Genomic DNA, 22,125 nt, shown 5'->3' on the forward strand with positions numbered 1-22,125 from the left:
CTGTCATCCCAACACTCGGGAGGCTGAGACAAGAAGATCTAAAATTTAAGCCCACATCTGCCTGGCAAGTGCAAGGACCCGACTTCAATCCCCGGTACCAAAAACATAAATAAAGTTTAAATCCAGCCTGGATAATTCAGTGACTTAAGGAGACCCTATGTCAAAAAACCCTCAAAACAAACAACAGAAAACCTCCCAGCCGGCCGTGGTGGCGCACACCTGTAATGCCAGCACTCAGGAGGCTGAGGCAGAAGGACTGTCCCAAGTTTGAGGCCAGCCTGGGCTACATAGCAAGGCCCTAATCTCCAAAAGCCAACCAAGCAGACAAACACCGCAAAAGAAGAGGGCCTGAGATGTGGAGTAGAGTGCTTGCCTAGCATGTTTAAGTCCTGGATTCAGTTGATTCCATCCCCATGCTGGGATGGGGGTGGTGACTGTCACCACACAGAAATACAGAACTTCTGGACTTCTGGACTCTCCCCCAACGCACACACATGTATCTCTTTGATCATTTGAGCCCCTCTGTCCGCACAGAAAGCGGCATTATCTGGGAACTGTAGAAAACAAAGCGCCACCTCTGAGGCCACAGGCCGAGGGCAGCAGGGAGTCAGTCGCCCGTCCCTTTTGTCCCGTCCCGCTGTGCCGATTGCCCAGTGTCCCCGGGGGCGCTGTGGGTGCCGAGGCCTTTGGATGGGCCGGGTGAGTGGAAGTCATCAGTTCAACATGGGAGAACCACGTCACCCCTCCCCAGAGCCCGCCGTGTTGTCTGCATTGTGACTCTTTCCCAGAGGACGACACACAACAGTGAGCCCCTGCGACTGCTTTCACATGTACAGAGCTGGTCCTGACAGGAAATGAGTCGGAATGGTATTTCTGTGGATGGAGGACACAGACAGTGCCTCTGAGGCGCCTGGGCGACATAGTACACCCAAGGCTCCTGCTGGATGGCCCTGAAAGTTGAGAATGCAAAGTGGCCCTAAGGACACTCAGGCAGCCAGCTATCTCCTGGGAAGGACAAGGACACAAGGACACTTCACTGAGGGGGGGTACAGGAGAGTGAACCCAGACAGCACCCCAGCCCTTTTTATGTTTTGACACAGAGTCTCGGTTGCCCAGGAGGGATTTGAACTTGCAGTCTGCCTGCCTCAGCCTCCCTCGCTGCTGAGACTGCAGGCATGTGCCATCATGCCTGGCCCAAGTCTTTTTTTATCAGTCATCTCCCAAAGGGCTGGGGGTGTAGCAAGGTGCTTGCCTGTATTTGAGGCCTTGGCTTCTATCCCAGTACTGCAAAAACCAAAATGTCCCCAGCCACCTCCCCTCCTGGCCAGCTCCATGCCGCTGCTGATTCTCATGCTGCTGAGTGCTCTTTCCTAAGGCACGACCCTGGCAGTGTTCCTTCTGCGCTGAATGTGTTTAAACCTCCTGGAAACAGCAGAGCGCTGTGGAGCCCTGACCCTGCTTGCAGTCCTCAGCTTAGTCACCCCACTTCACAACAGTGCCGTTTCCTTCAGCCAAGGGCCGTGCCCGTGTCGCTAATGAACCACGACGTGCCAAGGTGGTGTTGGCACTCTGTGACTTGTGTGTTGCTGCTGCGGAAAAAATAGCTATTCTGTTTATCCTATAACGCAGCTTCCACTTGTAAAGCAAAGGAGAATCTCCTCTGAACCTCACTGGGATTTGAAGGTATGGTACTCTTAAACGGCATGGTGGCACACACCCATAATCCCAGTACCTGAGAGGCTGAAGCAGGAGGATTGCCACAAGTTCGAGACCAGCGTGGGCTACAGAGTGAGATGGAGTCTCAAACGTTTTTTAAAAGATAGGAAAAGGAAGGGCTTCTGAACACCACCCATTCCGGGGGCCTGAGTTGTGACTCAGGAGGAGAGCACTCGCCTAGCCTAGCAAGGCGCAGGGCCGATCCCTTGCACAGCAGTGCGCCTTCTCACGCAGCGTGTCCTGTGTGTCTTTCAAAGAGTGAAGGAGGAGGTGTTCTGGAGGAACTACTTCTACCGCGTGTCCCTCATCAAGCAGTCGGCCCAGCTCACGGCCCTGGCCGCGCAGCAGGCCTCAGTCAAGGAGGAGAAGAGCAGCCCCGCAGGCGCCGACTCGCCGTTCACAGGTACCTTCCCGGCCTCCGTGCCCACCGGGCTGCCAGCCAGGCAGCAGGGAGCAGGGCCCTCCTCTCTCTCGAGCACCAGGCCTCTTTCCCCACATTGTTCTTTTTTGTTTACAGCGCACAGCGCACTGTTCACGTCCATCGAAGGGAGTAGGTCCATGTCCTTAGTACATCTTAATTCTTTCTATTCCCCTCTCCCTCCATCTCTTGGTCCCCTTCCCATTTGCAAAAGATCTATCTCCCTGTTCCCTATTGTCTGTCTTTTTTTTTTCCCCAGTCCTGGGAATCAAACTCAGGACCTTGTGCTTGCCAGGCAGGTGTGGTTCCATTGAGCTACATCCCTGGCCCTTGTGTATCTTTTATTTTGCTCTTTATTTGTAGAGTATATTGGGTTTCTCACATAAGAGAAACCATGTAATATTTACGCTTATGTGTCTGATTTATTTCATTTAAGGTGCAGCCGTTTTCCTACAAGTGACTCGGCTTTATCCTTCTTTATGGCAGAGTAGTGCTCCATTGTGTGTACACCCCACCTTTCCTACCCCTTGCCAGGTGATGTTTCTACATTCTGTCCTCCACTCTGACTCAGCCGCCTCCTCTGTTTCTTGCCCTTTTATTCCACCTGGCTTCTTGGGCATGCGTGGCCTGCAGGGTAAGGGAACCCCGTATCTGGCATGGCGCTGGGCATTCTCCATCAAACAGGAGTCACTGTGACACACTGGCCCGGGAAGCAGGAAGTATTTTAGCACATCAGCCACTGCTTGTTCTCTGGAATGCTAATGAAAATAAGGAATGTGTTTCGGGTCACCTTCTCCTTGGTGAGGCCTGCTGTGTGTAGGAGGACACTGATTTCAAGTGGACATTCATCCCACGTGAAGTGGGGTGCTGTAGCTCATGGAAGCCCAGGTGCTTCGGCAAAAGCACAGCTGTGTAGACTGCAGGCCAGCAAAGGCTTGAAGCTGAATCGGGATCAGGGAAACGCGGTCGAGTTGCTCTGCGACAGAATTTGTCATTTTGCACATAAATGCAGCACACACCCCCACAGACCAGCGTTCTCTACATTTTATTGGAGAATGCTGTTTCACCAAATGCTGCTTGTTAAACAAAATGGACTTAGGATGGTTTTCATAAAGACTACCTATACCTAGTAAGGTGACTAAGACTGAAAATGCAGCCGGATGTGGTAGTGCACACACCTGTAACCCTAGCACTCGGGAAGGCTGAGGTAGGAGCATCGTATGTTCAAAACCAGCCTAGGCAACTTAGGAAGACCTTGTCTCAAAATAAACAAATAATGGGCTAGGGGTGTAGCTCAGTGTAAAGGCCCTGGGTTCCATCCCCAGTACCACAGAAAGAAAAAAAGGACAGGGCCGGGGATTTAGCTCAGTGGTTCTGCTGCCTGCTTCACAGGCACAAGGTCCCAAGTTCGATCCCTGGTATCACCAAAAAAAAAAAGAAAACGAGGCTGCTGAGAAAAGAGACTATTGAGGTTGAATATTGCATGTTTCGTTGTCCCCTCTGGCTTTCCGAACAACAGGGAAACTTCATAAATCGTGTCATCCTCATCATCCCGAAGAAAGAACAGAATGCATTTTGCTAACACGGAAGGCCAAAATTATTTCCTGCTGGAAATTTTATATAAGGGCATTGAGTATGGTAACATCTCTAAAATAGCCCCAAAAGTGAGAGGTTCAGATGAATTTGCATGGCTAGTTCTTGTAATAACTGGAGAAAAGCTGAAAGCAGACCATCAAAGCTCACTTCTGAAAAGCATTCGGTATCGTCATCCTTGTAGACATCTGTTAGCTGTTACTGTGCTATGTTTTCAGAACTGAAGCAAGCAATTATTGTCTCTCTTATTCTCACTTCTTAGAGGCAGTACGGCCCAAAACACCACCTGTCGTAATCAAATCTCAGCTTAAAACTCAAGAGGTAATACAGTTTTCCGTTGTACCTAGTTGTTGGTCTGGAGGTGAATAACTGGGTGTCTGAGTCACTTTCTCATTCTGGGACACCATACCCGACACCCACAATTTAAAGGAGGAAAGATTTATTTTGACTCTAGGAGGTGTTAGTCCACAGTCTGCTCCAAGGCACAAACCTGGTGGAAGGGTGTGGCAGAGGAAACAGCAAAGGGAGGCACCTCGGAACATAAGCGTCCTTTGGGGACAGGCCAGTTCCCAACCCCGACTGGATTAACAGTCTGCCGCCGTTGAAAAGCCCTCGAGAGTGCGTAGGAGAGTGCCGTCTTCTAAACTTGCAGCTGAGACCCGAGGCCAGGCCATTTCCGGCATGAGTAATCCTAGATGTGCTCCGCTGGGATGGGAGAGCATGGTTGGAGCGGTCCAGGCTGAGGGAGGAGAGGCAGCCGGTAGTAATCGCCCAGTTACCAGGCAACAGTGTAGGTTAGCAGGTTGAGAAGTAGTGCCCGCTGACTCACAGCTAGCAGGGCAGAGAACAAAATGAGGCTTATGAAATTGTGAGACAGCCATCAGCCAGAATCCTAGCCCAGAAATGTCACTTAGAGAAACATCTCAAGAGCTCTTGCTGCCTTTCAGGATGAGGAAGAAATTTCCACCAGCCCGGGTGTTTCTGAGTTCGTCAGTGATGCCTTCGATGCCTGTAACTTAAATCAGGAGGACTTAAGGAAGGAAATGGAGCAACTTGTGCTTGACAGAAAGGAAGAGAAGCCAGCTGTGGTAGAAGGTAAACTAATAAAAAGCGGGCTGAAGATTTAGCTCAGTGGTTCCGGTGCCTGCCTTGCAAGCACAAGGTCTCGAGTTCAATCCCCGGTACCAAAAAATAATAATGATAATAATAAAAACCTTTGGGGCTTTTTTCTCCTAGTTCCAGAGTTGATTGCATAAAATGTTATTAGGAAGCCTAACCATTTACAAAAATACATTGTAAATTCTGCATTAGAATTGATTCCCAGAGCTGGATATGGTGGTGCATGTCTACAACCCCAGCACTCTGGGAGGCTGAGGCAGGAGGATCAAAAGTATGAGCCCAGGGCCAGGGAGTTAGCTCAGTGGTTCTACCACCTGCCTTGCAAGCGCAAGGTCCCAAGTCTGATCCCCAGTACCAAAAAAAAAAAAAAAAAAAAAGTAGCCCAACATTGTCAATTTAACAACATAGACCCTGGTTCAAAATGAAACATAAAAGGGCTGAGGATATAGCTCAGTCTCTAGCAGTCTGGATTCAGTCTCTAGTACCTGGGTACACTGTACATCATTTCTCATTAAGACTTTTGCTGTTCAGAGTGTAGAACTGCAAATAAAGTCCATTGAAATCTGCAGGAGCAAGGGACTGGGGGTAACTAAGTGGCGGACGGCTCACCTAGCATACGTGAGGTCTCAGATTCCAGCCCCAACACTGCAAACCCCCCTAAATCCCATTCCCTCTAGAGGTGGGTGTGTGGACAGGAGCACAGCTCTTTAGCTCCTTCCGGAAGTGGAAGCACTCCCTGGAGCAGGTCTACCCCCGGGGAGAGAAGGGCTCAGCCCCAGGCCCCAGGCCCCAGGCGGGGCAGGAATGGGGCAGGAATGGGGCAGGAATGGGACAAACTGCCCCCTCCAGCCTCCTGCCATCCACGCCTGTGGGGGAGCCACACCCAGAGGCTTCTCCCTCCTGCCTGCTGAAGGCAGCGGAGAGAACTGCAGAGCCTGTTTGCTTTGGCTGGCCGGCCCTGCCGATAGTGAATCCCGTCAGATGAGGTGGGCCCTGTGGCCTCCTTGGCTGCACTGCCCATCCAGGGAGCCGGCTGTGCCCGCAGTGGCACGGCGTGCCTGGGTCAGCCACCAGAGTAGCCTGTAGGGGTGCGCCTGTACCTTGTGGGCCCACTGTCACCAGGGCCTGGGGTCAGAGCTGAGCTGGACTGAGTGGGGATGGAACCCCTGAGCCGGATGCCCTGGCAAGGTGACCTTTACCCTGCTGCTGTGTTTACTGGTGACATGCTGGTCACAGCCCCTGGGGACACAGCACTGGGCCAGAACTCTTAAGGCATTGACTGGCTGCTCTGGCGAGAGGTTTGTCTGAATTCCTGCCTGAGTTAGAGTTCAGAGCAATCCCTATTCTTTTGTTTTGAATCCTGGGGATTTAACCCAGGGCCTTCTCACTGAGTTGCAAACACCCCGTACCCCCTTGAGACTGTCTCACTGAGTTGCTTAGTTGCCCAGGCTGAGCCTGAACTTGCAATCCTCCTGCCTCAGCCTCCCAGAGTGCTGGTATTCCAAGTGTGCACCACCATGCTGGCTTCGTATCCTTTTATATATTGTGTAGCTTGGCCCCCAACCATATTGAACCCCTCAAGGGCAGTTACACCTCATCTCTGAGCACTCGGCAAGCACCGACCTGTACTAGGCATTTGGGAGACAACGCTTTCTGACAGCATCTGTTCTCAAGCTCACTACCACGGCTTTTAGGTTTGCTTTTACCGTAGCTGCTAAGCTTAAGGTTTTAGTGCACACGCGTGTGCCATGCTGGGGACGGGGCCCAGGGCCTGGTGCAGGCTGAACCCTATGCTACATAACCAGCCTACGTTCACTTAAGCAGTGAATTTTAGCTGTTTTTGTTTGAGACAGGGTCTTGCTGTGCAGTTCAGGCTGGCCTTGAATTCACTGTGTGGCCCGGTTCTAGGGTTATGGGTTTGCGCCAACACACCTGGCCAGACTAGCAATTTAAAAAGTAAAGCTAGGAGGGCCGGGGATTTAGCTCAGTGGTTCTGCCACCTTCCTTGTAAGCGCAAGGTCTGGAGTTCGATCTCCAGTACCAAAAAAAAAAAAAAAAAAAAAGTAAAGCTAGGGCCGGGGATTTAGCTCAGTGGTGCTGCTGCCTGCCTCTGAAGCACAAGGGCCCGAGTTCTATCCCCAGTACCAAAAATAAATAAGTACAATAAAAAAAATAAAGAAGGGAGGAGGGGGTGAAGGGAGACAAGGGGAAAAAATGAGAGCCAAGACCTGTCACGTAAAGGTACAAGATCCCAATGATGAATGTAACTGTACTGTATGCCTAAAATGTACCAATAAACTCAATGAGGAAAAAAAATAAGATAACAAGTAAAGCTAAAGTCGAGCATGGTGGAAACATACCTGTAATCCCAGCACTTAAGAGGCTGAGGCAAGAGGACTGCCACAAGTTCAAGGCCTGAACTACATAGTGAGACCTTGTCTCAAAAACAAAGGAAGGCTGACTGAATTGTTAGCAATGCATTATGAGGTCAGAACACATCTTTCTTGTCCTTCTCCTTTGTTTCTTGTAGAAGATTCTGCCGACTGGGAAAAAGAACTGCAACAGGAGCTTCAGGAGTATGAGGTGGTCACGCAGTCTGAGAAGCGAGATGAGAGCTGGGATAAGGAAATAGAAAAAATGCTTCGGGAGGAAAACTAGCTCTCTCCCACAATAAATGAGTAACCCTTGCCATCCATTCAGCCTGACATGAAATTCTTGATGTTGACACTCACTGAATCAGAAGGCACAGAAATTTTTTTTTCAAGCTGAAACTTGTCTCTTCTACTTTATTTGTTTGTTTTTATTTTAGGGGCACTGGGGATTGAACTCAGGACCTAGCACTTGCAAGGCAGGCAGCGGAACCATTGAGTTAAATCCCCAGCCTTGTCTCTTCTACTTTAAAAGTATATAGAACAGTTATTCTAATAATCATGAAAGGGGTGTTTCACGTAACATTTCCTTAGTATAAATCACATTAGAGTTGTTGTTTTGGGCAGTATAGGTATTTTTGCCACAGAAACAGGTAAAATTTTTAGTGTTGTTTTTCACAAGATCAGAAGTATCATTCCTTCTTCAGTCACGGTTCTGTAAGCATTTGTGTTCCTCACTACATTGATGTTGATACTGAATAGATTCTGTTGTTCTTACTGGATAGATTACTCTCAAAATGACCAAATTATACCAAAGAATTTAAGAGGAAGCACTTTCAGAACTGTTTTCTTGCTAGTTTTTTGTTTGTCTGTTTTCTTTCTTTCCTGACCTTGCACCCGAAAGCCAGAAGGTAAGATAATGAAATTGATGGGCCAGGGATTTGGCTCAGTGGTGCCGCCTTGTCCTGCTTCACAAGCACAGGGTCCCGAGTTTGATCCCCGGTACAAAAAAAAAAAAGATCACAAAGTTGATTGGAGACACCTATAATCCCAGCACTCAGGAGGGTGAGGCAAGAGGATCACTATGAGTTCGAGGCCAGCCTGGGCTACACGGTGAGTTCCAGGTCAGTCTCAACTACATAGTGAGACCCTGTCTCAAAAACAAACAAACAAACAAAAAAAAACACGCATGGCTCATGAACTACATAGTGAGACGTCTTAACCAAAAGAATAAAAATGTAAATGTATGAAATTGGTCTGCATGCTACAATGAACACAGCTTGACCATGGGCGATTCTTTGAGGAGCCAGGTGCTACTGCAAATGAGAGCACTTGCCTGGTGTGCCTGAGGCCCTGGGTGCAAGTCGCAGAAAATAGGAAAGCTTATTATGCACAAATATTTGTAAAGGGCCGGGGCTGCCTGGCAAGTGCGAGGTCCTGAGTTCAAATGCTGGTACCTGAAAAAAAAAATTGTAAAAACTGGTTTTCCCCAGATCTTCTGTCTTTCCTTGCTTTAGTCGTTCTTTCTTTGTAAACCTGACCATGAATGTGATGGGATAGTTTTTGTAGCAAGCGGGGCCTTGTGTCCTTTTGTATTAATGACCTTCAGAACCCTGTGTACCCTAAAAGGTTCATGTTTTCGTGGTCACTATATATGGGTGTTACGGCTTTGTCTTAATTAAACTGCCAGTCTTTCTAGCTCTGTGTCCCCTGAGTGTGACTTGGGACCTTACCAGTTAGTCCTTGTCCTCTGCTGTTCCAGCAGGCACATTTTCATGTGGTTTCAATTGTTTAAGAGCTCAGGGTTTCCATCCTAGAAAATTCCTAAGCAATTTGCCTCCCAAACCATTCCTGGTTTTCGGTAGCGTTTATTTCATAAAGGGGAATGAAACCAAGACATTTGTCCATAAGAAAGATGTACGTATCTCTAATTTGGGCCCATAAGAAAGCACACGCATGTGCTTGTCTGGCAGCAGGAAAACTGGGCTGGCCTATGTGTGACAGTTACTTGGGTGTCACAGTGAGCTCCCGTACTCCAGGACACCAGCCTGCTGTCAGATTTCAACAGTGCCACAGTGTGAATGTGTGGATCACATATGCTGAAATGTAGTAAAGACAGCGGGCAGTGGTGGCGCACACCTGTAGTCCCAGCACTTGCGCAGTTGAGGCAGGAGGATCGCCAGAGCCTGACACCAGCCTGGGCCACACAGTGTGGCAGACAGTTTGCTTAGTTAGCATATGAGTGAGGCAGCTGCCTAGGGAAAGGGCCGGAGATGGGGGGAACTGGGCCATATGAATGAAAATTAAAATCAGAATAGACAGTGAACTCTGCTTAGGCCACCAGGAATGCAGCCTTCCTCTTAAAGAAAGGCTTCGCCATCTACTGAGCTCCAGCGTTTTGAGGAATTTAAAATACAATGAACTTTTTCTATAACAGGAAATACAGCCCACCCCTCCTCAAGATTCTGAGGAAATTGTCATGTAAAATAGCCAGTTAGACCCCCGTTTACTGTGAACACTGGGTGAAGGAGCTGGGCACCACGCCCAGGCTGGCCTCCAATTCACCCTCCAGTGTGTGTACCACCTGGACCGGCTGAAATCGTTCTCGCGGCCCCTGGGGCTGAGGTGCAGCTGGGGAAAGAGGCCCCAGTGACAAGGCTGGAGGATGCGATTCTCAGCCTCTGCAGTGCTCAGCCCCTTTGTTAATAAAATCAAGGGACTTGGCTGCTTTCCTGATCACTCGTCCCTGTGCATTGTTTCGCTTTTCTGGGGGGGGGAGCGTGTGGTATCCTGATTTTCGGGTGGGACACAGCGGGCTAGAGAGTGGCACTCATCTCTGCCCCGCTCTATGGCAGCGAAGGACTGGGAAGAAAAGGGAGCAGAACCACGAGACGCCAGGGACGTTTCGGAAGCCGGGAGGCTCAGGGAAGAACTGGAGCAGGCTTGATGTTTGTACTGGGGATTGAGCGCAGGGCCTTTGTACTAAACTACATTCCCAACCCTATTTATTTAGGGTACCAGGCATCAACTCAGGACCTTATGCTTTCGGGGCAGACACTTTGCCGCTAAGCTACATTCCTGCATTCCTGGCTTTTTTGTGGGAGGTGGGGTTCTGGGTCTCAACCTCAGGATCTTGTGCTTTCAAGGCAGGTAGTGGAACCACTGAGCTAAATCCCCGGCTGTTCTGCCACAGCCTTAAGTGGAAAGTCCGGGGTGGGTGTAGAAGCACACTGTTGGAAGATACTGAAGCAGACACATGAAAATCCTGAATTTAACAGGGTGCTTCCCAAGAAGTGGGAATCCCAGCCACAGCATCTTGCAGCTGGGTGTGGTGGCGCACACCTGTAGTCATAGCACTTGGGAGGCTGAGGCAGGAGTATCTGAGGTAAGTTCCAGGAAAGCCTCGGCTTGCATAGTCATTTCAGGGCTAGTCTGAACTACATAGTAAGACCCTTTCTAAAAATAAATAAGCCTTATGTAAACGAGGCATGTTGGCAAAGCCTGTAATCCTAGCACTTTGGGAGGCAGAGGCAGGGGGAATCTCAAATTCTAGCCTGGGGAAATTGTCAAGACCCTGTTTGAAAATAAAGAAGACACTGGGGATATAGCTCAAAGTGAAGGCCCAGATTCAATCACCAGTACCACAAAATGATGGTGATGATGGTCGGAAAGGCTCGTGTGATTTGACTTCTAAAATGAAGCGCACAGGTCATTTGTGTATATTTTTAAAGAACTACCTACTTGTGACCCGGATATGGGAGGAAAGGCAGCAACATTGTAGATGGGGTTGTACAATTGTGACATATTCCCAAGGGGCAGTTGGGCAATAGGAACACAGTGTTCAAAGTGCGCTGGGGATTTACGCCAAGGAGGTCGTTGAACCAGCACTGCTTCCATTACAAAACAAACACTGGGACCTATCCACGCATTCCTCTTCCACGCTGGATGTCAGCGAACCGTGGCTCATCTGGACAGTGGAACTGAATGCCCGAATCTTAAGGGATGGATTTCATACCCACTTTGGTCAAAAACATAAGCCCTGGGTCAGGCGTGGTGGGACACGCCTGTCATCCCGAGCACTCGGGAGGGAGGCTGAGGCGAGAAGATCACCATGAGTTCCAGGCCAGCCTGGGTACCTAGTGAGACCCCGTCTCAAAAATAAATCAATTAAAAATCGGGCCGGGGATTTAGCTCAGTGGCGCTGCCGCCCGCCACGCAAGCAGGAGGACCTGAGTTCATCCCCGGTACCAAGAAAAAAACAAATTAAAAAATCAAAACAGTTACCGAAGGCCAGATATTATACAGCAGGATAAAAGGGCCTGACTCATGAGATGGAGCCGAGCCAGCCAAGCCCAGCCCTGACGCAAACACCAGCTCCGGCCCGGCTTCTAACCCCGGGGAAGCGTGCTAGGAGGGGAAGGGCAGGAAGAGGCCAAGCGCACAGGCGAAGGGAACCGCTGCTCCGGGGACAAGGAAGCCACTCAGCAGCTCAGGAGCCCGGAGCGGTGCAGTCTCCAGGGCCCAGGACGGCCGCACTCCTCGCATGAACCCCTCCTGCGGCGCCAGGGGCTGTGCAAATGCGCCGAGTCACCGCCCCGCCCCGGGGGCTGTCGCAGCGGGAGGGGACAGGCCCAACCCAGACTCCACAGGGGTGGGGGGACGGAACGGCCTTTTGTTTGGTGCTGCAGGCCTGAGTGCGGTCTCTCTCCTCGGCTAAAGATTTTGTGGAGCACTTAGAATAATGGTGCGGTGGGGCTGGGGACGGAGCGCAGGGACAGATGCCTGCTGAGCATGCGCAAGTGGCTGGCTCAGCTCGGGCAACATGGGGCTCTAATTCCGCATTCCAGCGGGTCCCCAATGTGTGAACTACAGCTGGCCAGGTCCAAAGATGCGTATTACAGGTTCCTCCAAAAATGCGTAGGTGTGTGTTGGGTGTGTATGTGCATAGAAAAAAGACATAGAAGGCTTACACCGAAATGTTAACCGTGGTCGGACCTTTGTGCATTTTAACTTTCTTCTTCCTTTTCTGTGTGTGTGTGTGTGTACGTGTGTACTACGTATTGAATCAAAGGCCCCACACTGAGCTACATCTCCAGTGTCCTACCATTTTAAATATGTTATTGCAAGACAGGGTGTTGCTAAATCACTACTTGCGATTCTCCTGCCTCAGCCTCCCTGAGTGCTGAGAGGACAGGTGTGCACCGCCATGCCCAGCCCTTTCTTGGTTTTTTTGTTTTTTGGTTTTGGGGGGATTTGGGGGGGCTTTTGTTGTTGTTGTTGTTGTTGTTTGTTTTTTGTACCAAGGATCGAACTTAGGACCTTGTGCTTGCCAGGCAGACGTGGTGCCATGAGCTAAATTCCTGGCCCTTTTTTATTTTTATCAATGGTTTCAGAAATTTCTGTATTTAACATAAGAAGAAAAAAAATCAGTGACAGTTGGGCACAGTGGTACACATCTATAATCCCAGTTTAAAAATTAGAAGGTAAGAATAACAAACTAGCAGTACAAGAGTTTAGAAAGCCGCTGGGCATGATGGTGCACACTTGTAATCCTACCACTCAGGAGGCTGAGGCAAGAGGATCGCCACAAGTTGGAGGCCAGCCAAGGCTACATGTGAGTTCAAGGCCAGCTACATACTGAGACCCTGTTTCAAAAAGCAAAACAGTTAAGATGTGTTATGTTCCTATATAGACTGCCATGAGGCGTGTAATCATTGTGTACTGTAAACATTATTAATAATAATTTTAAAAATTAGGGGCCAAGGATTTAGCTCAGTAGTTCTGCCACCTGCCTCGCAAGCTCAAAGTCCTGAGTTCAATCCCTGGTACCAAAAACAAACAAACAAAAAAACCCAAAATATCCCCCCAAATTAAAATTATATATATGTAACCCCCTTACACAGATTTTAAAATGCCGTGTTCTTTTTTTTTTTTTCCCTCCAGTACTGGTGATCGAACTCAGGACTTTGCACTTGGGAGGCAGGCACAGTGGCTCTGAAGGAAATCCCAGGCTCTTAAAATGCATGTTCTTGCCTGGTGCTCTCCCTATGAGTATACAGGAAAAACAACTGTAAGGCAGAACCTTGAAGTTCTTTTTTTTGGGGGGGGTTGTTTTTTTGGTTTTTAGAACAGGGTTTCACTGTGTAGTGTAGGGTGGCTTGGAAGTCACTGTGTAACCCAGGCTGGCCTCAACTCATGGCCTGTGCACCGCCACACCAGGCAGAGCCTTGAAGTTCTAACAAGGACACTGACTGGGGCAGGGGGAGTGTCCATGTGGTAGTTTGGGCTTTAAATCTCTGAAAGTTTTACTTAGTATAGATTACTTTCATACTATGAAATATCAAAAAGGAACTTTGGGCCGGGGATGAGGCTCAGTGTTTCCGCTGCCTGCCTTGCAAGCACAAGGACCTGAGTTCCATCCCCGGTACCAAAAAAAAAAAACAAAAAAAAGGAAGTTTCATGACTGTCTTAGTTAACTTTTCTCTTTGCTGAGACAAAACCCCCAACACCTAAGTTAGAGGAGGAAAGGTTTATCTGGCCCACAGTCTGTAGAGGTTTCAGTCCATAGTCAGCTGACCCCAAGGCAGGGTGGCACATGGCAGGGGGGCACTTCGGGCAAAAGGTAGCAGGCAGCACAGAAGTGAAGCAACAAGTGACAGTATCAGCCCTCTTTCTGCCCCTTTACATTGTGTCCAGGCTACGCGCCTGTCCGTGGGTAGCATCCACACCCGGGTGGGGCTTCCCATTATCCACACCCAGAACTGTGCTAAACCAGTCAACAGACTAATTTCTAATCACACACTTTTTTTTTTGGTACCAGGGCTCAAACTTGGGACCTTGCATTTGCTAGGGAGGCAGCAGCATCACTGAGCTAAATCCCCGGCCCTTAGCATACACTTTTTTTTAATAATAGTGATTTTTATTTTATTTATTTATTTGGTACCAGAGATCGAACATGGGACCTTGCGCTTGCAAGGCAGGCAGCAGAACCACTGATCTAAATCCCCGGCTCTAATCACACAGTCTTGATCCCAGCATTACACACTAGATCCAGCCATCTCTGAAAAGCTCCACCTACAACTGCTTTAGGTTTTGGGGGGTCATCTAGACAGAAGCCATAACAATGAGAGACCAAAAAAAAAGGGAGCAGAAATTGATGAATGAACGGAGGCCTGAGTGAGGTGCTATTAATCAATAAAACAATGATCAGGAAAGAAAAGAGAAAGCTGGGCATGGTGGCTTCACACCTGCGATCCTAGCGCTGCAGAGGCTGAGGCAGTAGGATCGGCAGGAGTTGTAGACCAGCCTGGGCTACACAGTGAGTTCCAGGCCACCTTGAACTGCATAGTGAGACCCTGTCTCAGAAACAAAAAGGAGCGGGAGCTTAATGAGATTAGGAATACTAAACTGTTGCAGTCCCTGCTGGCCGCCTTTGCAGCATCAGTGCTGTTCTATCGTTACATCTCCAACGTGGTGCGCAGATACTGGGTGAAAGCAGCCAGACCCCACGATTGGACTGACTCTCATGACGGCGTCAGAGGGGGAATCCATGGAAATGGGGTGGAGATCACTGGTTCCCGGGGCCGGGGGTGGGCGGCCAGGAGAAGCTGCTCCGTGGTCTCCCTGCTGGAATGGTGGAGATGTTTCAGAGTTACACGGAGTGGTGATGACACACATTCTGAGTGTGTCGGCGCTGGCCAGGCGTTCACGATAAAATGATTCATTTGGCTTAGGTGAATTTAAAACATGGTTATGATTCTGGTTGTATAAGCATAGAATATAACTCAGATCATATATATATTTTTTCTAGATATTGAGACCATAGGGTAAATTTGAAAATGGACTGGATATTAGGTGATATTAAGGGATTATTCTCAGAGACAGCACTGAGGATATTATATGTATGTCCCTGTGTCACTTGGGCCACCCAGATACCATCCTTAGATCCACTAAGCGTAGCGTGAGCTAGGGCTCCTCCACCCCCTCTGGCCAGAAGGCAACCGCCTGTGCTAGGGTACGTGTTCTTGTTTGTTCGTTTGTTCGTTCTGAGACAAGGTCTCGCTCTGTAGTTCAGGCTGGCTTTGAACTCACTACATAGCGCAGGCTGACCTCCAATTCCAGTGATCCTCCTGCCTCAGCCTCCACAGTGCTGAGATCACAAGTGTGTGCCATTGCACCTGGCTCCTGAGAAGAGGGCTTTGCTTTGTTTTGTTTTGAGACAGAAATTCATTTTTGTAGCCAAGGCTGGCCTCAAATTCATGATCCTCTTGCCTGAGCCTCATAAGTGCTGGCATCAGAGTTGGGGATTTAGCTCAGTGGTTCCACTGCCTGCCTTGCAAGCAAAAGGTCCCGAGTTCGATCCCTAGTACCAAAAAAAAAAAAAAAAAAAAAAAAAAAAAAAAAAGAAAAGAAAAAGAAAAAGTGCTGGCATTATAGGTATGCACCCCACGCTGGCCTGAGAGGAATCTTAGGTATCCTCTTCCTGCTAGAGCTGGCACCCCAATGTGTGTCAGTCTAATATATATGCCACAGCTGTCATCAATAAGCCTGAGTGATATGGGTAGAAAGTGTAATTATTTTAAAGTGGGTATGGTTATGGGCCTGGCTTTTGTGGATTATGTTACTGTTTTTTTATACATGTGACTGTCCAATGTTGGCCCTTATCCTACATCACAGTGGCACACATCTGTAATCCCAGCACTTGGGAGGCTGAGGCAGGAGGATCTCTGTGAGTTCAAGGCCAGCCTGAACTACATACCCTGTCTCAACCCCCTCCCCTCAAATAAAAAAGCACCACACTACACCAAACCAACTCCAGAAGCAGACTGGGATGTAGCTCCGAGGTAGAGCATTTGCTTAGCCTGAGCAAGTGCTTGCTGGCTTAGCTGAAGCTCCTCCTCTACCGCCACTTCAAACCCTACCTGTGTACGTGCTTGCCATACTTGGCTTGCTCTCATTGCTGTCCTCTAGGAGTCAAAACTAGGGTGGTAATTTAACTGCTCTTGACCCTTTTACGGCTAGCTCAGGAGTCACTTTAAACTGTCCTAAAGCAACCCCCCCATGGAGTATAACTCTCAAGAGATTACATTGTAAAACCTCCCTTTCATAGATTATATTACTGTTTTTTATACATGTGACTGTCCAGTGTTGGCCCCTATCCTACATCACGGTGGCACACATCTGTAATCCCAGCACCCAGGAGGCTGAGGCAGGAGGAGCACTGCTAGTTTAAGGCCAGCCTGCACTACACAGTGAGACTTTGTCTGAAAAAACCAAAATCAGTATGTGTCTGGCATGTAATAAAGTGCTGAGAAGGTAGTAGGTGCTCTATACATGTTTAGTTGAATGAAAACTTCCTGGTGCCCCCACCAGTGATCTTAGTCCTGGGGCTGCCTGAGGAGTTCAGTGTCACAGAGGTATGCGGCCTGATGAGTGAAGCTGATCTTTGCAGGGACTCTTTTCCTCCATAGGTTTGCAGTGGGTGTGTTCCCTGTGCCTGGATGTTACGTGGCCGGGGAGCGTGCTTGTCAGGAAGAACACGGGGTGCCTAAGACCATCGGGCCTCGGGGCTTCCTGCAGGGGACTCCAGAGTGCTCAGGGTACACTGTGCCCAAGCTCTCGGCCTGCTGACTAAGCTCAGTGTCCCCTCACACAGTGGGAACAGCCTGTGGTCAAACCCACTCAACCAGCCTGATGGTGATGGAAAGTTCGGTGGGTACAAGATCAGAACAGTTCCTACTGCTCAGAGGCATTAGGAGAGCCAGGGCCTCCTCCCACCGGGAGTAGGGACAGCCTTGCAAATCGAGCCTGTCGTCGTCATCGTCATGGTCATCATCATCATCTTGGTGTTGTGAGACAGGGTCTCACGATGTGGTTCATTCAGACTGGCCTTGAAATCACTATGTAACTGAGGCTGGCCTCGAACTCACGGTGATCCTCCTGCCTCGGCCTCCCAAATGCTGGGATGACAGGCGTGCGCTTCCATGCCTGGTTGAAGTTCTCTTTTTGACCAACATCCTGTCGCCCAAACATTCTGCGATGGCTTTCCTGTCTTCTCCTGGCCACGGCCACTCTGCTTCTTTAGCAGTCCAGTACCTTTATCTTATTACCGGGTGTGATGAGGCATACTTTCCTCCGGGTACAGGGAGAGGGCCGGCCTTGGCCCTGGTCTCCCCCACCCCGGCGTGGTGCTCTGGTCTTGGGGCATTTGTAGTGCATGCTCTAGCCATTGCAAGCTCTCTGTTATCCATAGCTCTGGCAGCACCAGGCTTGGCTCAGCAGCAGAATGAAGGTTAGAAATGCATTCTCAGGGACTGGGGAGGAGCCAGTCCTAGCAGGTGTGACGCTGGGTTTTATTCCCCAGCACAGCCAAAAAAAAGAAAGAGAATGAAATGGATTTTCACTAGTGAAATGAATAGATTGTGAATCAGTATATTTGGTGCTAGAAATTAGCTCAGTGGTTCCACTGCCTGCCTTGCAAGTTCAAGATCCTGAATTTGATCCCCAGTACCCCCCCAAAAAAACCCACAAAAAACAAAACCCAACAACAACAACAAGAAAATTAAAAAGAGCTGGGGATGTAGCTTAGTGTAAAGACTTTGGGTTCAATCCTTAGTACCATTTGTAAAAAGTCACGGGCCCTCGAATTAACAGGGTGTGAAAGCCTAGCAAGAATGAAGTCTGTCCCTTTGGAATAATACTCTACACCTCTCCTGTATGTCCAGCCATGGATCAACTTTGATCTGTGGTGGGTTCCACTTCCCTGAGGCAAAGCTATAAATCCTCTGCTTTATAAACAGAATCTTTTTTTTTTTTTTGCAGTACCGGGGATCAAACTCGGGACCTTATGCTTGCCAGGAAGGCAGCAGCACCACTGAGCTAAATCCTACCCCCCTTCTTTAGTTTTTGAGACAGGGTCTCACTATGGACTTCATGTAGCCCAGGCTGGCCTTGAACTCAAGGTGATCCTCCTGCCTCAGCCTCCCAAGTGCTAGCATGACAGGACTGCAACACAGTGCTGTGCTTTTTTTTTTTTTTTTTTAAATTTTTTTTTTTTTTTTTTTTGGTACCAGGTTCGAACTGGGATCCTTGGGCTTGCAAGGCAGGTAGCGGAACCATTGAGCTAAATTTCTGTCCCAATGCTGTGCTTTCAAAACTTACAAGTGTCTGAGTAAGTGCACTTCTGTTCAGGTTATCCAGCCCCCAGGGAGCTTGCAGAGAATGCCCCCGCCTAATGAGTTGTTGTGCTTGTGGCCTTTCCCCTACTGGCAGGCACAGTTCCTAAAGCAGATAACATCTTCTGGAGCAAAGATGAGAATAATCATAGTAGACAGAACACCAGGTGCCCCTTAAAGCCTTGGGAATAAAGAAATGATAGCCCTTGAAGACCTAGGATATAAGTCCCTATAATGGATGCCAACAGAGATAGGCAAAGTGCTTTAGGAAGAAAGCTTTGGCTAAGCCTAAGGCTGGAGAGGAACCAGTTAGGATGCACCTGAGATAAAGATCAAAAGAAGGGGTCTGTTAAAAATAAGCTTAGTCTAGCCAGGGATTTAGGTCAGTGGATCTGCCGGCTACCTCGAAAGCACAAGGTCCTGAGTTCGATCCCCAGTACCCAAAAAAAGCTTAGTCTAACTTAGGGGAGAAAAGAGCGATGAGAACAGAAAGGGCAGGAATTATTCTTTCATCCAGTTTGGAAAGTATGTATCATTTCTGCCGCATTGCATTGTTTAGAAGCAGATTACTTACTATTTGTGGCTCACATTCGTGAGAGGGGGAATTAGACTTCATCTTTGGAAGGGAGGAACATTGAAGGACCTGTAGACAGATTGGAAAACTACAGGAGGAGCATGTATCAAAGATGATATAAGAGCATGGCATGGTGGTACACTCCTGTAATCGCAACACTTGGGAGGCTGAGGCAGGAGGATCGCTGTTTGAGGCCAGCTGAGCTACATAGTGAGTTCAAGTTCAGCCTGGACTACATAGCCAGACGCTGTCTCAGAAAACCAAAACCCAAAACACAAGATGTTATAAGAAACACACCAGGCTGCAAATGTAGCTCAGTGGTAGAATGTTTGCCTAGCGTGTGTGATGCCCTGGTTTTGGTCCCTGACAGGGAAGGAAGGGAGGGAGGGAGAAAGAAAGAAAGGATAAAAAGCAAAACAAAACAAACCAACAAACTAGATCTCTATACCATATTTCTCACAGGACCAGTACTAGCTTATGGTTCCTCTTGAGCAACTAGTTTGTTTTTGTTTTGTGATGTGGTAAATCAATGTGTAAATTGTGTTTTCCTCTTTTCTCAGTTGTCAAGAAGCACAAAAGAAAAATTTTGTTTATCTCCAGCTTGAGTATATGATCTAACAGCATGCAGTTTTTAGCTTCAAGTCCATGACTTCTCCTTATTTTCTTCTTCCCTTTATCATTTGTGTGTATATACACGTGTGTGCTATGACATCGGTGTGTGCTGTGGCATGTTGCGTATGATTCATTCTAAATCCCTTTTGAAATGAGGATGTGTGCAAATAATTACAGCTGAATGTCATTTCTGTTAAGAGGTGAACTTGAGGGCCGGGGATTTAGCTCAGTCGTTCTGCAGCCTGCCTCGCAAGCACAGTGGTCCCGAGTTCGATCCCTGGTACCAAAAAAAAAAAAAAAATCTGAGGTTGCGTGCAGTTATTTTTTCTTCATAATGACAATTTCATTGATTTTTTGTTTCATAATACTGAGACAATACATAAAATCATGAAGTAAAATGATTCCCAAGTCTCAACCACCAAGGGAAAAATGTTATTAGCATTTTGATGAATAATCTAAACATCTCTATATAAACACAAATGAAATCCCTTTTTTTCCCTGTCAATTTTTAGAAATTCTTATAATTTTAGTAGCTACCTGGTATTCTATTGCAGTATAATTTAACTACCGTGCACCTTGTCAATTTCTTGGCCAATTGCACTACTGATAGATCTATTCTACGTCTTGCAGGGACTTTTTTCCTTTAAGAAAATGAGATTTAGGGCTGGGGATTTAGCTTAGTGGTTCCACCGCCTTGCAAGGTCAAGGACCTGAATTCGATCCCCAGTACCCACCCCCCCAAAAAAAGAAAATGAGATTTGGTTGCCAAGGCCATTAGGTTACGTAGTCTAGGTACAGGTTCATCATTTTTGTTTTGTTTTGTTTAGTACTAGGGATCCAACTCAGGACCTTGCGCTTGTGAGGCAGGTGGTGGAACCACTGACCTAAATCCCCGGCCCGGTGCAGGTTCATTATTCACTGCTACCCCTGCCTCAAATTCTTCTTTCGTTTTAAAATCTCAAAGCTGGTCTGAGGTGTTCTGCCTGTTAAACAAAACAATGGTACTTTTGCGCAATTTACAAAATCATTAAAATCCATGGATGAGATTTCCCGGATACTGAAATTTACTCTCATGTATGTTACTAAATTTTTGGCACTTGCTACCACTTTTATATTCAACTCCAATTAAAAAATGGTGTAGGATTTGCACACATTTTCATAACGAATTATTTAAGAGTCTGTCAGGATTTCATGATGGTCCTGTGACTTCCAGAAGATCTCGTGGGAGAGCTTTCTGATTCTATCAGCTGGAAACGGCGAATATTACAGAGGAGAGCCCCCTTCCCCGTCACAGGAAGAAAAATAAGTGATTAAGCACACAGTTTGTTGAAATATTTAAATAACGAAACGGATGACGGAGAAAGCAGGATACATTTAACACGAATTCAGCTACAACCAATTGCGGGAACTGAGCTAGAGCCCGGGAGGCTCAGCCAAAGTGAAGGGGTGGTGCTGCCCACGCACAGGCGCTCGGGACAGGCAATCTGTGGTGAGAACGCCGGTGGAAGGGCTGGACTCTGGCAAGTGCCTCCGCCCAAAGCCTCATATTCTGAGAGCCATGAAATCCACTTTGAGAATCGTGGAGCAATTTCCTTTATTCCCAAGTCATTAGCGCTCCATTCCGAAGAACAGCAACAAAACCAGCTAACAACAAAGTGTCCCCGATTCCGCTCCTTCTCAAACACTGGACTATATTTAAACTTTTCCTGTAGGATAATAACTAGTACCTTCCGGTACCGAGACAATCGCCCCAGAAACTACAAGTCCCAATGGGCTGCACAAGCAGCTCCGCCGGTTCTCGCTCTCCTTGCGTCTCACAACGCCGCATTACGCTCCAATCCCGATTCGGGCCTCCAAGCCGGGAGCGCGCGGCCTGCTGGGACTTGTAGTCCACTTCCGAGGCCCTCACACGGTCCGCGCAGGCTCGGGCGGCCTCTGCCTGCCCTTCGGCCCTTGCAGAATCCCAGCCTGGGATTCACTGTTTCTCACCCCCACCGCGGGCCTGCCCTTGGGGGGCCAACCTCCTCCGGTCACGTGGGGAGGCTCGCGTGCGGCGATTGGCCGTGAGGACTCGGGGGCGGGGCGCAGGGTCCTGCGAGATTCCGTGCCTGTTGTCGGGCCGCTTGTTTGGCTGCTGCCGTCACCTCATGGCGACGCGGGTAGAGGAGGCATCGCGGGGAAGAGGCGGCGGCGCTGAAGAGGCTGTTGAGGCCGGACGGAGCGGACGGCGACGCAGCCCGCGGCAGAAGGTCAGTCGGGAACGTCCGCGTTGCTGCGCCGGGGAGATGCTCAGGCTACCCTTTTCAGGATCCACCTCTGCACTCTCTCCCGGTGCCTTTAGGCACGGGACGAACATCCGGCCTTTTTCCCTCCCGTGGGTGACGACAGTGGGAGCAGGTGGGGGGGTGGGACCAGGATGGATAGGGTGCGAAGGGACGATGGCTGGGGTGTGAGGGCGCGCGACGCGGCGATGGGAAAGGGCAGGGTGCACGCGGGTCTCGGGGGTGCGGGATGGCAGCGGGGGCGCGCCAGGTGTGACAGCCACGTGCG

General features: G+C 48.8%; 2 protein-coding genes across 2 annotated transcripts in view; both read left to right on the top strand.

Annotated features, from left to right (window-relative positions):
* Syap1 (synapse associated protein 1) overlaps nt 1-7,656 on the top strand; it is a 24,465-nt gene extending 16,809 nt beyond the window's left edge. Inside the window, exons 6-9 of the mRNA XM_010643636.2 lie at nt 1,974-2,119; nt 3,990-4,048; nt 4,675-4,822; nt 7,377-7,656. Coding sequence (XP_010641938.1) covers nt 1,974-2,119; nt 3,990-4,048; nt 4,675-4,822; nt 7,377-7,504 — 481 coding nt within the window. The 3' untranslated portion in view covers nt 7,505-7,656. The remainder of the gene's footprint in view (nt 1-1,973; nt 2,120-3,989; nt 4,049-4,674; nt 4,823-7,376) is intronic.
* Nucleotides 7,657-21,610: 13,954 nt separating this feature from the next.
* The window catches only part of Txlng (taxilin gamma), a 44,956-nt gene continuing 44,441 nt past the window's right edge, over nt 21,611-22,125 (top strand). Inside the window, exon 1 of the mRNA XM_010643683.3 lies at nt 21,611-21,824. Within this exon, the coding sequence (XP_010641985.1) occupies nt 21,723-21,824 (102 nt within the window). The 5' untranslated portion in view covers nt 21,611-21,722. The remainder of the gene's footprint in view (nt 21,825-22,125) is intronic.

Source organism: Fukomys damarensis, unplaced genomic scaffold (assembly GCF_012274545.1).
Source record: "Fukomys damarensis isolate Sample0158 unplaced genomic scaffold, DMR_v1.0_HiC HiC_scaffold_39, whole genome shotgun sequence".
NCBI classification, from domain to species: domain Eukaryota; kingdom Metazoa; phylum Chordata; class Mammalia; order Rodentia; family Bathyergidae; genus Fukomys; species Fukomys damarensis.